Source organism: Rhinolophus hipposideros (assembly GCF_964194185.1).
Source record: "Rhinolophus hipposideros genome assembly, chromosome: 11".
NCBI lineage: Eukaryota > Metazoa > Chordata > Mammalia > Chiroptera > Rhinolophidae > Rhinolophus > Rhinolophus hipposideros.
The window spans coordinates 74493277-74506921 of NC_138057.1; the positions used below are offsets into that span (position 1 = coordinate 74493277).

At 43.8% G+C, this 13645-nt stretch overlaps 1 protein-coding gene across 2 annotated transcripts in view; it reads right to left on the minus strand.

Annotated features, from left to right (window-relative positions):
* NR6A1 (nuclear receptor subfamily 6 group A member 1) overlaps positions 1-9256 on the minus strand; it is a 211265-nt gene extending 202009 nt beyond the window's left edge. For both annotated transcript variants that reach the window (XM_081066858.1, XM_081066857.1), the window contains exon 1: positions 8952-9256. In XM_081066858.1, coding sequence (XP_080922984.1) covers positions 8952-9051 — 100 coding nt within the window. In that variant the 5' untranslated portion in view covers positions 9052-9256. The remainder of the gene's footprint in view (positions 1-8951) is intronic.
* Between the last annotated feature and the right edge of the window lie 4389 nt (positions 9257-13645).

Here is a 13645-nt window from a genome sequence, read left to right on the forward strand (position 1 = left end):
GCAAACAAGCAAGCTATTTATTCTTGATGGGAAATTTTATTTTGAAAAAATAGAGGAGTTTTAATCTCATAAATATTTATTTTATAGCAATGACTCTTAATAGTAAAAGTATTTTTATGTTGTCAGATATCTTTCCATAATTATAAATGTACCCTTTAAATCTACTCTTTGTGAGGAAACAGGTCCTATTGGAAAATTTCTGCCACAAGATAATTAACAGTTAAGCAACAGGTTTCATGTAGCAGGTAACAAAAGCCTTATCAGCAAATTCAGTGAGGGTGAACTATGACACACTTCATTTAGTCTCAAGCAAAGAAAACCTAAATGAGCTCATTTTCAATTTTATTTCCTCCGGAGCCCTTTTACGGAGGCAAAAAAAGAAAAGGAAACGAAAGAAACATCAAAGTAATTGAGTACTAATAACAGTGTCTGGTGAAGTCACCATTTTCTTACACATTAAGTTAGTTCATTTAGAACAGGGGTTCTTGCATGTTTTGGTCTGAGTGGTCTTAACCCATTACACATTAATATAAATAATATCCTTTTATGAAAAATAACTATTTTCCAGCAAAACAAAAAAAAACAGTGAAAAGAGTGGCAATGTTTATATTTTTCTAATCTCTAATATCTGGCTTAATTCTCGCACCTGGATTCTCCTACATGCATTCAGTATGTTGTGATACATTGTTTTGGTTGAAGTATAGAGGCAGAAAATCTGGCCTCACACAGAAGTATTTACTTATTAAAATAATTGTAAATACATTTCATTGATAATACACCAAAACTTAGTAGATGTTCGTTTCTTAAAGGTTAGTTCAATGTGAAATCTAAAACTGTATCAATGAACTTTGTGTACTCTGTTACATTAAAATCCATTGGTCTATATGACATTTTGAACAGATCTTTTACCCATGCAGGATTCTGTAACATCATACACCCAGTGATTTGGAAAATACTCCTTCACTGAAATAAGGTGATCTTCAAAATGTTAACATTTCATTGGACGATAGCAAAAAAGTCACATTTGTTTATAATACCACCACGATCTGTCTCATCAGAAAAAGCTTTAAGTATTAGGAAACTGTTAAGCTTATAGTGACAGGTACAAGATCTCCAAAATTCTAATTGTTGCCTGAAAGCTCAAATTTTATTCACTAGCAACAAATATAGTCAGTTTTCCTTGGAGTTACAGGCTTCCTGTTCATTTTCCAAAAAAACTGTCTGCCAAATACCCAAATCTGAACAAACCGTAGTTTAATTGTTCTTTCAAGTAAAAATGGTGATCCATGAAAAAAAACCCAGCTAGTTCAGCACATAACATAATGAACTGCACAGCACTTTTCCTTAAAACAACTATTCTATTTTGGTATGCAGCAGAAATGCTTTGTGTGTATTCATCATACAATATTAAAAAGAAGTGTGCTCAAGGGTCAAGATTTAATAAAATTCATCATTTTTATTTCATCTAGGACTTAAGTGAAATGGGCTTTTTAAATACAAGTATGTGGAGATTAAGAATATAATCACTACTATTACAGTTTAGTGCTTGGACTTCTGCTAAGGCGCCAAGTTTGTACCTACCATGGTTTTTTCAACATCGATGCAAATGTCAAAATGGTGAAAACGGCAAATAAAGTATTATAAAAATAGTTTTGAGCTCAAGAGCGTCAAGCAAGGATCTCAGGGACCGCCCCCCAAAGGTTCGTGGACCACAATTTGAAAACCATTGGTTTAAATACTACAGTAAATCACATTTAATGACTCAATAAGTGGGAAGAGATTAAGTCTGAAACAAAACAATCCAGTAATGAATGCTCAACAAATGATGAATGGTAGAAAATACTACAATCCAACTGAGTATTATTTCATTACACATTTATAAATTTAAAAGGCAAGAGATGAGGAAGCAGGATAAAAAGTATGTAAGGCTTCGCAGAATTGTTGTGTCCTTTTTTTTTTTGAGAGAAAAATTAAATTGCACATACTGGCGTTGTGATAAAAAGAACACTGCATCTGATCCAGCAGGGCATAAGGAATTAACAAAAATGATCAAGACTGAATTTTTAATCCTCCCAAGATAATAAGCTTCAAGGACTGAAATAAGTACATGAATTAAATAAAACTAATTGTTTAAATGAAAACTCACTACAGGTTAAGGTACTTTCCTTCACTGCATCAGTCTGTCCTACATTTTGGCGCAGATTTGTTACTGAAATGTTTCCTGAGTCTTAAACCACAAAATTATACCTTTGTTTCCTTTGGACTCAAAGGAAATATCATAGGAAGTTTAAAAATCTGTTCAATCATGTCCTTTTCCAATGGTTTTAGAGGAAAAAATAAGAACACAAATTTTGACACTACAATGACGGATTGCAAGAGCAAGCAGAACCCACTCACAGATCCCTGAATGCTTTTATAGACAAATCTAAAACTCTATACGACTATGAAATATAAGGAGGAGTTGGAAATAAAAAGCTGATAAGGCTATCTACCTCTTCCACATGAGAAATTCAGTTGTGCATTTCTCTCTCAACTGTGATCCTTGAGTATATTTTTAAATGAATTATAAATCATTTCCAATGCAAATAGTTGTTCAAGCATCTAAACTTGATAAATCCTTTGCTAATACCATCACTACAGGTCCAATGAACTAGAGCTTCTTCGGCAAACAATTCCCTCTATCCCTATTACCAAATTCTTTTTATAATTTCTCACTTTGACAATGAGAGCAAAGTCACTATTCTGGTTCAAACCACCCACAGAGTATATCTTCAAATCAAACCGCCAGGATTTTTTTCCAGAATACATTACATGTTGCTGCCTAGGGAATTGGTTTTGGAAACATTACACTTGCCAGCTGACTTTATCAACAGTGCCCATAGAATTGACACCAACTTAAAGGCAAGAATCTTTCCAGAAAACAGAAAAATATGCTACTACTGCCATCTGTGGTTTATGCTTGAATAGCTTGTAAACAAATTGAAGGGTGCCCAGTTCACAATTAGGATCCAAAGACCTCATCATTTGAAGATACTTTTTTTTTTTTTTGAAGATACTTTTTAAAGTTAACTCTTACCATAGCAAATTGCAGAGTTTCTTTAGTATACGACATAAGAATTTGTGATTCTCTTTTTGAACTTATTCCAATAATGCTGATGGAGAAACCACAAACTATCTTGAATGAAAATGTTTACAATACATAAGGGCTAACTTTTGTTTTCCCCAAATACAAACTCCTAGGAAATTCAAAACACCTGAATGTCTCCTGTGAATTTATAATTAGGATAAATTCTCTTTAGAAATAGTGATTATCAATATGAAAACATTCCAAAAAAATTTTAAAACAAGAAATATAGTTTTACGGAAATCCAGGAACTATTTATTAGAGTTTAGTCACTTTGCTCTCTTTAAGATAAATTTTGAAGGTTCAATTATTCCTGTATTTTTTTAAGATCAAAAATTCCAAAATGCAAATGAAGCTACAAGTACGCTATTTTCACAACTTATTTTCTCTCAGTTTGCTTTCTCGAATGACAACCACTGTAGCTTAAGGATCAAAAGATTTGCTGCAGCTGGGGGTGGGGTAAAAAGCAATTCAGCTCCCCAACAGCCAGCTGAGGAAATCCTGGTTCTCTCCCCAACTAAATCACTGTTAATTAGAATTACGGGGTTACATAGTAAAGTCTTATTTAAATAATCGTAACCAGAGGAAAACTGTTGTCTTGAGAAGCTGTTCTACGCAGGCTACTGTTTAACAGCAGGTAATAAGAAAAGAACAAAATAAAGTAGATGTTTTATTCTTTAAAATAAAGTTCTCTATTCTATAGTTATTTCTAAACCACACTGAAAAGCAGGTTAGACATCTCACAACATTTTTCTTCTAATTTTCCAGTATTAAGGAAATTAAGGTCTAACAGCCTTATCTTTGTCATACGGACAGGCCATTTTGGAAAATAAGCAATAAATAACAAAGTGGGCTCGATTCTAGGAATATTGTACATCAAAATTACATCTACAGGTTTTTATTTGTTTTTAATTTAAGATTTAGCTCAGGTGAATCTGAAACTTCAGCTCTAACAGGAGCTCAACGCCCAAAAAAGAATTACCTGCTCAGTACTTCTTGCCGACTTTTAATAATTCTGGTATTTCTAAACCCTAGTTATCAATCAGAGGCATCCATCAACCCATAAGAAATTACCTGAGCCAGGAAAAAGTTGACCCTAATAGAAAAGTTTGAAAGAAAATATTTTCTTTCACAATTTGTTGGTTTGAGAAATACTTTCAAAATATAACAAAGAGGTGGGTACATTAGATCACTACTTGTGTGGGCATGCATATTCAATAGCCACTTTCTGTTTAAAATTGTTTCAAGGACACTTTTATTCCTTGCTGAAATGCAAGCTTTATCTGTTGATTCAGAACTTTGATTTTTTTCTATGACCCTTTTTCACATAAGAGATGACTGGTTCGCACAAAATAAGGTTTTCTTATAGTCCTACTTTAAAATAACAGATTTGAGCAACAATGTAAAATTTACTCTTAAAAGGCATCATGCCCAAATTTAACTTTCAATCGAATTATATACATGGAAAAAAATACTTAAACAGAGAAATGTCATTTAACTTGGCTACAAGACCAAAACAAATGTAATAAAAAATTAAGACAAGGTCCCAAGATCAAGATGAGCATGCTGAAAATGAAGTCTCCTATGTTGAAGGAGCTATCCTGAATTCTGAAGCCACAAGTTGCCATCTGAACACAATTCAGTAAGGGACCAATTTATTCAACACAAACCAGTAAGGAACTGCCTAGTTATAAAATGAAGCCATGGTGTCTTAATACAGGATGAAACTCACTGACACAACCCCGGGCCCCAAAACATGGAAGCATCATTAGCAATTTAAAGCCAACTTGCACAATAAGCAATACAAGTAATTTAAGAAACTTCCCTCATCACTATCATAGCAGCAGTTGGCATTTCTACCCTCCATGCCCCACTAACCTAAAATTAGGTATTTTAATCTAAAGTTTATTTTCTACCTTTGCCCCACAACCCAAGAAAAAGGAAAAAAAATTTTGAGAAACCAAGAAATTATGAATAAAAGATGTGAATGCATAATTTGTCGTTTCCCCCCCCCCCCATCTAACTCCCTTTCTTTTTTGCTATAAAATTCAGAATGACTTACAGATTAGGAAGCATGTCATGATAATAGTTTAATTACATGGGACGGAAATACCCAGAATTTGGTAGATGGTAAATCTAAGATTGGAAATGTGATCATCTCACATCTCAGCTGCTCAAAATCACTAATGAATCTGTTCACTGTTGCTCAGCGTTCTGTGGAGGTCCCAAACCTACTAAAACAAAAACAAACAAACAAACAAAAAAATTCTGTGCTGTTTGTTCTAAAAAACAGCAGTACTATATTTTTTTTTAAACAGAGTAGAAAATTCAGAGGTGACTCAGAATTAATTTTTAGAGTCACAAAACTGAAGTTAAATTACGGAAAATATTTACTAATTATTCTCAGGGACAAACATTTGGATAGCATGGTCATAGTAAGAAAAAGGTAACACGTTATTTAGTGAACTCTCATTTCCTCTAAAGTGTAATTATAAAAAACACGCTTTTAATTACTGATCGTGGCTTATAACCTTCCTTAGCTTGAAATATTTAAGTCTACTGCCTCATTCTCTTAAAGTAAAATGAACAAAAGAAATATTCAGCATATATTTCCTCAAATCATTTATCTGCCTTTGAAACCGCAAAAAGGGAGCAGTCCTCTATTATGACTAAATTGAGTTCATTTTTGTTATGAAAACCTACAAGCAACAACTGAAAATATCTAGCGCAGTCAGCAGAGGGAATTCCTGGAAAGGCGATGATGCATCAAAAGGCCAGCAACTCTGTTCCAATAGAATAATAAAAACCATTTAAAGGACTGTAAATTCAGTATCAATGGCGTTTCCGGCAGGAAAACATTTCTAAAATTCCACCTCCAGTTTATTTCTGAATGACACAAACCAAAAGACTTCTTACCTAGACAGCTATCTATTACCAGTATTTTATACAACATGGAAATCAGTCGGTAGGATAAAAAGACAGAAGAATTCGTTTTTTTCTGCTTAGAACTTAAGCAGTTTCATTTACTTTTAGAGAAAAATATCAATTAGGAAGTATAAAAGAAAAAAAGTCCCCACCATTCCAGAAATAAACTTTTCTTTTTTCTTTTTTTGGTAATTCTTCTGTGAGCGTGTTAAGTTATAAGAGATAATAGATAATGAACATAAATTCTAAGACAGAACACAATGCTCATTCTTACACTGAAAAATAAAGCATCCCAGAATAGTCTATCTACCGTTTCATGTATTTTCTTTTAAGCCCATCAAACTGCCAAAAGTCCCATTGTGTTTTCAATAAAAAGGAAATATTTGGAAGCACTAAATAGGACTGATGTAAAATATTAAAGCCAGCTTAGCCTACAGTAAATGGATTGCTCGATAACATTCTTTTAAATGGTTCTGACCAATTGAGGAAATGAGACTATGAATGGGAAATTTGATTAAGAGTTAAAATTACCCCTGAGTTCTTTAAAATGTACTAATGAATAATTAATAGCAAATGCAGTTCCTAGGTTTCCCTTACAACAATATTCTCAAGTAAAACTGAAGTCTGCAGCGAAATCCATCTACATGTTATGCACAGGTGGGTACAGGAAGTATACACACACAGAAAGGTATTATGAAAATACACACACTAATGTGGGCTATAAGACCTGGGGCTTGGGTAAAAAATCAGCATGGTAAATTTCAGATCAGGATTTACAACATTCACACATTAATACCAAACCAAACTCCGCTTAAAAAGACAAAAGCATTGAAGAAATCCTTTGTTCCTATGATACTGTCTCCTTCTACCCTAACTGGATTCCAGCCTCCTCCTTTGTGACACCGGATTTTATTGATCTCAAACATGTTCACATTCAGAAATTAGTCTCCAAAGACATCCCATGGGACAGCTGGCCACCTAGATACCACACATCACAGACATCTTAAAAAAGGACAAGAGCTTTGAAAACATCTCACTATTTGGTTAGCAACATCAAGTGAAGTTAACCAGGTTGTCCTCTAAACACACTTCACCCTTAACTGGTAAAAACAGCAGGTCTACTGAATTGGCAATAAACGTATGAAGGTGCAGATCCACCCCAAGATTCCTCTCCTTCCGTAGCTCCTCATTCATTCAACAACTGAGAGCCTAAGTGACTTATACTCAGGTTACTTTCCTCACACCTGCCAGGTCACTGTCCTGATTGGGAAACTTCTCGCTGAAGCAATTAATTTTTAGTGCCTTCTAACTGTCCCGGGTGTTTGCATTCAATTTGAAATCTGTTACTTGTTAGACACTGTTCGGTCCTAGATCTTTCAGAGAATTGCGAGTTTATGGCACAGAGAGGGGAGGAGGCACGGATCTCCAAGAGCCTGTCCTTTATTCGGAAATGAGGAGATGTGAAAGGTAGAAGACAGGGCAAATAAATAAATAAACCGGGTTTGCCGCCGGAGCGTTGGCCGGCCCGTCCGAGCACCCTTTGTAATTCAGGCCTCCCGGGGCTATCGCCTGCGCTAATTGCTCCAGGGCGCTTTCCAAGTTCAAAAGTTCACCTTTTACGACCTCACAAAAGCTCCTTACACGTTACCAATAAAAACATTCCGCTGCAAACACCGAGGGAGAAAATATCAAACAGAAACAAATAAAACACCCCGCAGGGGGAGGGAGCCGGGGGCGCAGGGCGAGTCCACCCCAGAGCCAGCCCCGAGGAACCTTAGCTGGAAATATCTAAGTCTGCTCCCTCCTTCTCTTAAAATAGAGGACTTGGCCCGGTCCTGGGGCAGGGGAGCGCCGCAGGAGGGCCCGCCAGGTGAGGAAGCCTGGGGTCCGGGGTCCGGGGTCGCGAAAGCGACGGGAGAGCGGAGGCGGGGAGGGCGCGGAGCGGGAGCGCCGGCAGTCGGGGACAGGCAGGTGTCCCCAGCACCCTCGTGGGCCGGAGGTCTGCGCCGGCGGCCCGGCTTCGCCACACAGAAGGGGGCCGGGCGGGAAAGGAGCAGAGGGCCACGGAGCGCGGAACAGGCCCCGAGGGGTCCGCGAAGGGGACGCAGGGCGGCCGCTGACGACCTGAAGGTCGGCGCAGAGCTGAGGCTCGCGGCAGGACCGCACGTAGAGAAGGACAGGGGCGCCGGAAAGGTGTGGGCAGAGGGAACCCAGGGGACGTGGGTGTGGCGCCGGGTCGGCGGGGCGCGGGACGAGCGTCCGCGGGCGAAGGAGGGACCCGCGTGGGGGAGCACTGCGGGCACGGGGCGAGGGCAGGGCCCCGCGCGGAGGGAACCCTGTGGCGCAGAGGCCCCCACGGAGGACACCCCGCAACGGGGTACAAAGGGGAGGCTCCGAGCAGAGCGGACCCGAGGGGCCGGGGAAGCCCCCACTGACGGGACACGAGGTGGGGGCTGGAGAGGACCGGGGGGGGGATCGGCCTGAAGGGACCCGGGGAAGGGGAGGGCCCCGCGCGGAGAAGATCGGGGGAGGAGGACAGGGGTCCGCGTTGAAGGGACCTGGGGGAGGGGGGAGGATCCGCGCAGAGGGGAGGGGGAGGGGAGGCCAGCGCGGAGGGGACGGGGGAGGGGGAAATGAAGGTCGGGGTGGAGGGACCCGGGCGGGGGGAGGATCCGCGCTGAGGGGAGCGGGGAGGGAGGGACGGAGGGGGAAGGTACACACTCCGGAGGGAGGAGAGGGAGGGTCCGCGCTGAGAGCGACCCGGGTGAAGGTCCACGCCGCGGGGACCCGGGGCCTCTGCAGCTTCCCCGAGGGAGAGTCCGCGGAGAGGAGGGAGCTCCCCGGGGTAGGGGACAGAGGGCCGGTGCTTGCCGGGCCCGGGCTCTGCACGCCCCTCACCCACCGTTGCGCGGCGGCGGAGGGAGCGCGGCGGGCGGCTCCAGGAACCCCGCCGAGCCCCCGCCGCTTCCCCCTCCGCTAGGCGGCCGTTCGTCCCGCTCCATGCGGTGGTGCTCAAGGCCCGCGCTCGGTTCGCTGCTCCGCCATGACCGGCGCCGTCGCCGTCGTCGTCGTCGTCCGCCAGGGGGAGGGGGCTGTCAGGGGCCGGCGGGCTCCCGGCCACCGCGCTCTCTGGGCCGCGAGCCGCCCGGCTCCTAGCCCCTCCGCGCCGCGCCCCCTCAGCACTGGCCAGCTCCCTCCCCCGACGTCACGCGCCGCTGCCACGCACGGCCCTGCAGAGCACGCTGGGTATTGGAGTCCGTCCGGCGAGGCCATCCACGCGAGACTCCACCAATTGAAGGGGTGGGAGGAAGGATAACCAGCCCTGAAGAGGGGAAATCCAAGTCGTTTCAAGATCTTGAACCCTAATGAAAACTTCTGGTAAAATTTAATAAACATTACTTCAGAGCCTTTTCTTTATTGTGGTTTATGCATGGTCAACCATTCCAACGACTCTTTGTATCCCCCCCGCCCTGACAATGATTCTTTCCTAGGAGGCGGGTCGCGAAGGAGCCGGGTGAGCACGTGCAACCAAGCCCAGCCCTGTAGGCGGGGCTCGGATGGGGCGGAGTTCGGAGGTATTCACGAGGGCCTTCCTCCGCGGCTTCGGGACAAATTGGACCCGAGATTAAAGGACCGGAGTTTAACTCGAGGTGACTGCGTTCGTATGCAAATGGAATCTATAAAACTCTACTTTCCGGGGTACTCTTTAAAGCCTTTTACCTCCGGGTGGGCGGGAAAGACTAAAGTTTCTCTTCCTCCTCTTTCATTTTCCGCCTTCGCGTAGAACAGAATGGCAAACTAAGCTCTACTAAGCCAATGATACCATTAAAGAAATTCTCAAGACTTCTGGTCTTTTTAACTCCTGGTGTCTTGAAGCGCTCGGTTTGAGAGGCTCCTTCCCCATCCTTGTTCGCCTTCTTTTCTCAGTCTCCCTGTCTGTAAAATGGGGTTGGAATCGGGATGAGGTCCTATTGGAAGATCCCCCGTTCCCCGCCTCAGTTTCCCGGATTTTGCAGTCTGCTTCTCCCGGCTGAGCCCATCGCCTACGGCCACCAGGTGGCGCGCGGCCACCAGCCTCTGAACCGGCCGGGGCGTCGGCCTTTGACCACCCTCTCACCGAAGGACTCTTCGCGGCTGCCGCCCAAGGTCTAAGCCCTACCTGGCCTGCTTGAAGACAAAGAACAAGAACACTAACGCATCGCCCGCCTCTACTCCGCAGGGTTATGCCGCGGCTTCCTTACTGGCTGCCCATTTCCCGCCCTTTCCCCACCCTGCCCCGCCAATCCGTTGGCTTGTTTATGGATGTCATTCCTTAATTTTCAAAAAGCCCTCATCCTGGCATTTGTGTCCCTGTCTGCTCTGACCCCTACCCACATTTCTCATCATGCCCCTTCCCTTACCTGCTACACAGGAGGTTTTGCAACATTTCCCTGCGCTTGCCGGTTCCTTACCAACAATACAGTTAACCTGTATTGCATCCTGAATCTGCCCCACCACTGTTCTGAGATTTACATTAGTGCTATTTGTCTAAACTTCACACCGACTCAATGAGGTAGCTCCAATATTGTCCCTGTCGTACACTGATGAAGTCGCACAGCAGAGATAGGGATGCCAAACCCATTGGGTCAGACATTAGAACTTGATCCTTTGGTTTCTTCAAGCTGGAATGCTCCTGGTTTCACCTCACTGCCAAAACCTTATTCATCTTTCAAAATCCTGTTAAAATATCTCCTCAGGGACACTGTTTTTAATACCTCCGCCCCAGGGGCCATCTAGATCCCCTCTGTGTTCCCTTAAGGCTCTGTTGATCTCCCTGTGGACTGTGAGAAATGATCTCTGTGATTGCTTCCCCACTACCATTACCCAGCCCCAGAGTGGGAGGAGAGCCCTTAGTGTGTGTGTTTGGGAGGGTGAGGGGACAGAGGAGACCGGTCGGTCGGCTGAGGCATACCCTCGACTCTGGGTTCTAAAATGTGTGAGGACCATGTGGCCTTCCCAGGGCCAGAACTTCCCTTTTGATCACAGGCTCTGCAGGTAGTGAATGCCCCTTCCTTTGAGATCCAATTAGGCTAAATGACACTGCAGAAATCTCCTGCAGTCCTGGGATTTCAGTGGTGGACAAAGATTCTAAGTTGACCCTGAAAGATGAGCAGAGAATTCAGCCACTCAGCCCTTGGAAACAACTCATCCTTCAGACCAGCTCTGTTGTCTCTTCCTTCCAAAACCCTTCCTCCATCTCCCTGACTAATCAAACCCCTTTATTCTCACTCTCATCATTATAACCCCAACTGCTGAGCACAGGGTCTGAACACAGTAGACTCACAACAATTGCCGAATGGGTGAAAGAATGAATAAGACAGATCTGGCTTTTCTACTTAATAACTGACCTTGGGCATTTTACCTCTGAGCTTCAAAGTCCTGGTTCTAAGGGATAAGAGATGATAATGATAGTCGCCACCTCATACAAGAATGAAATAAGATGATGCAATGCACGCAAAACAATGTAAGATCTGGCCTAATAAATGGCGTATTACTAATGTAACTATTATAAAAAGTGGTCCTAGTTAATACCAGTCACAGCTCTTCTGAAAATACTTCTTGGGAAGAATCAACTACCACAAAAATAAGAAAGGTCAGGGCAATTACAATATACTGAGATCCCCTCCAGTGTCCTAAGTATATAGGGTCCTGTGAGGCAGGCACCAACTATATATCCAGCACCTACAATGGAGCCTTTCCCCACCAGTGTCCCCCAACAATCCTAAGAAATCAATACTCCCCCCAATTTACAAATGAAACAGATGAAAAGGACTCCCACCACCAGCAGAGCTCATGACAGAAGAGCTGGAAAGGAAAGTAGGGATAAGGGGGGGTCTGCAGGGAAGTAGTCCTGAGGCCAGAGGCAGACAAACAGGGCAAGACAGGGATACAGCTAAGAACAAGGTAGGTGTGAGCTTTCATCATGGGGGCCTTGTCCTGTGGTGGGGGAAACAGATTCTAATCAAATCAAACAATCACACAAACTCACAACGCGTATAAGCGCTACAAGAGAACATAGAAGTTCCTGGTGTTATGAGAGTGTGGGACAGGGCTCATTCTGGTCCTGGGTGATGATCAGGGGAGGCTTTTGGGGATAAAGAGCATTGAAATAAGATGGGAAAGATGAGTAGGAGTAAGTCCGACTGGGCAGAGAGAGTTTTGGTGGAAGGAACAGCGTGTGCAAAAGTCCTGAGGCCAAGTTGGATCTGAGAATCCATACTGATGAGCCCACTGAGGGAGAGGAGTATAGAGGAGGAGACCATGGGGTCATGTGGAAAAACAGCCAGCAGGGGGCAGAGTTCTCTGGTGACAGCAGCCTTGCTCTTTCTGGGCCTTTTAGTCAGAGGCAGAGCCAGGCTGCAAGGGGAGAAAGGACTGGAAAAGGAAAACTGCCAGGTTCTGTTTGTTTTAAGTAGGTTTTTTCTATTTGAATAGAGAGGACACACGTTACAAAATCCCCAGTATGCAAAAAAGTATTCAATGAAAAGAAAGCCTTTCTCCTTACTCTGATTCCCAACATCTGGTTCCACTCCTTACCAATAACCACCATATGGATTTATTGCATCCATTCCCAGATAATCTGTGCACATAAAAACACACCATATTTATTTTTTACACTAATCTAGCCCTGATTTTGACGCCTCCCCAGGGGACCTCTAGTTATGAAAGAAGCTAACTTGTACTTAACACTTAGTGCACATGATTCTTAATTCAGCTGAGAGTTATGGAACATCAGATCATGTGCTAGGCCAGTGGTTCAAAAACCTTAAATCCGGGGAAGACTTGTTAAAATACAGATTGCTGGGCCCCCACCTCTAGAGTTCCTGCATCCTTAGGTCTGGGGGCGTGGGGGGAGGCTGAGAATTTGCATCTCTAACAAGTTCCCAGGTGATGCTGAAGGTGCTTGTCCTGGGACCACACTTTGAGACCACTGAGCTAGCTGCTCTCGGACAATGTGCACTGGTGGCCTTATGTCTCTCCTACGAGGGAAGGCACCAATGACACAGAGAAACACACATACCAAGTAGAAAGATAGTTTCATAGAGTGATACATTTTATGGAAGATGAAGAGGGGAGGGTGTGGGTGAGGAGGAAGTGCTTGAGAGTAGGGGTGGGGTAGGAGTAGAGGGTAGAAACATTTGTGGCACAAATAAGTGTTCCTTTTTGAGCCGTTGAAGTTTACAAGGCCAGGTCAATAGACACACAAGAGGATACCCTATCGTGGACTCAGGGGAGGGGTCACCCACAGAGACAGTGTGGGGAGGGAAGAGAAGGAGTCCGGCCCCCCGGGGTGTGCTGAGGAGAAAGGACTTGCAAAAGGGATTAAGAAGGAGCCGGGGGTGAGATGCGAGGGGAAATCCGAAAGAAACCAAGAGAGGAGAGGGTTTGAGGAGGAGGCGTAATCAAAGCTGTGGATCCTGGGAGGGTAGACATGTGCCGCCCCGGGTTCGGTTTCAAGAGGTCCCGGGGACCCCCACAAGGCATTTCCACTGTGAGCCCGAAGACCCCTGGAACGAGGGGATGGGCAGGGGACCTGAGGAGTGGCGACTACAGACT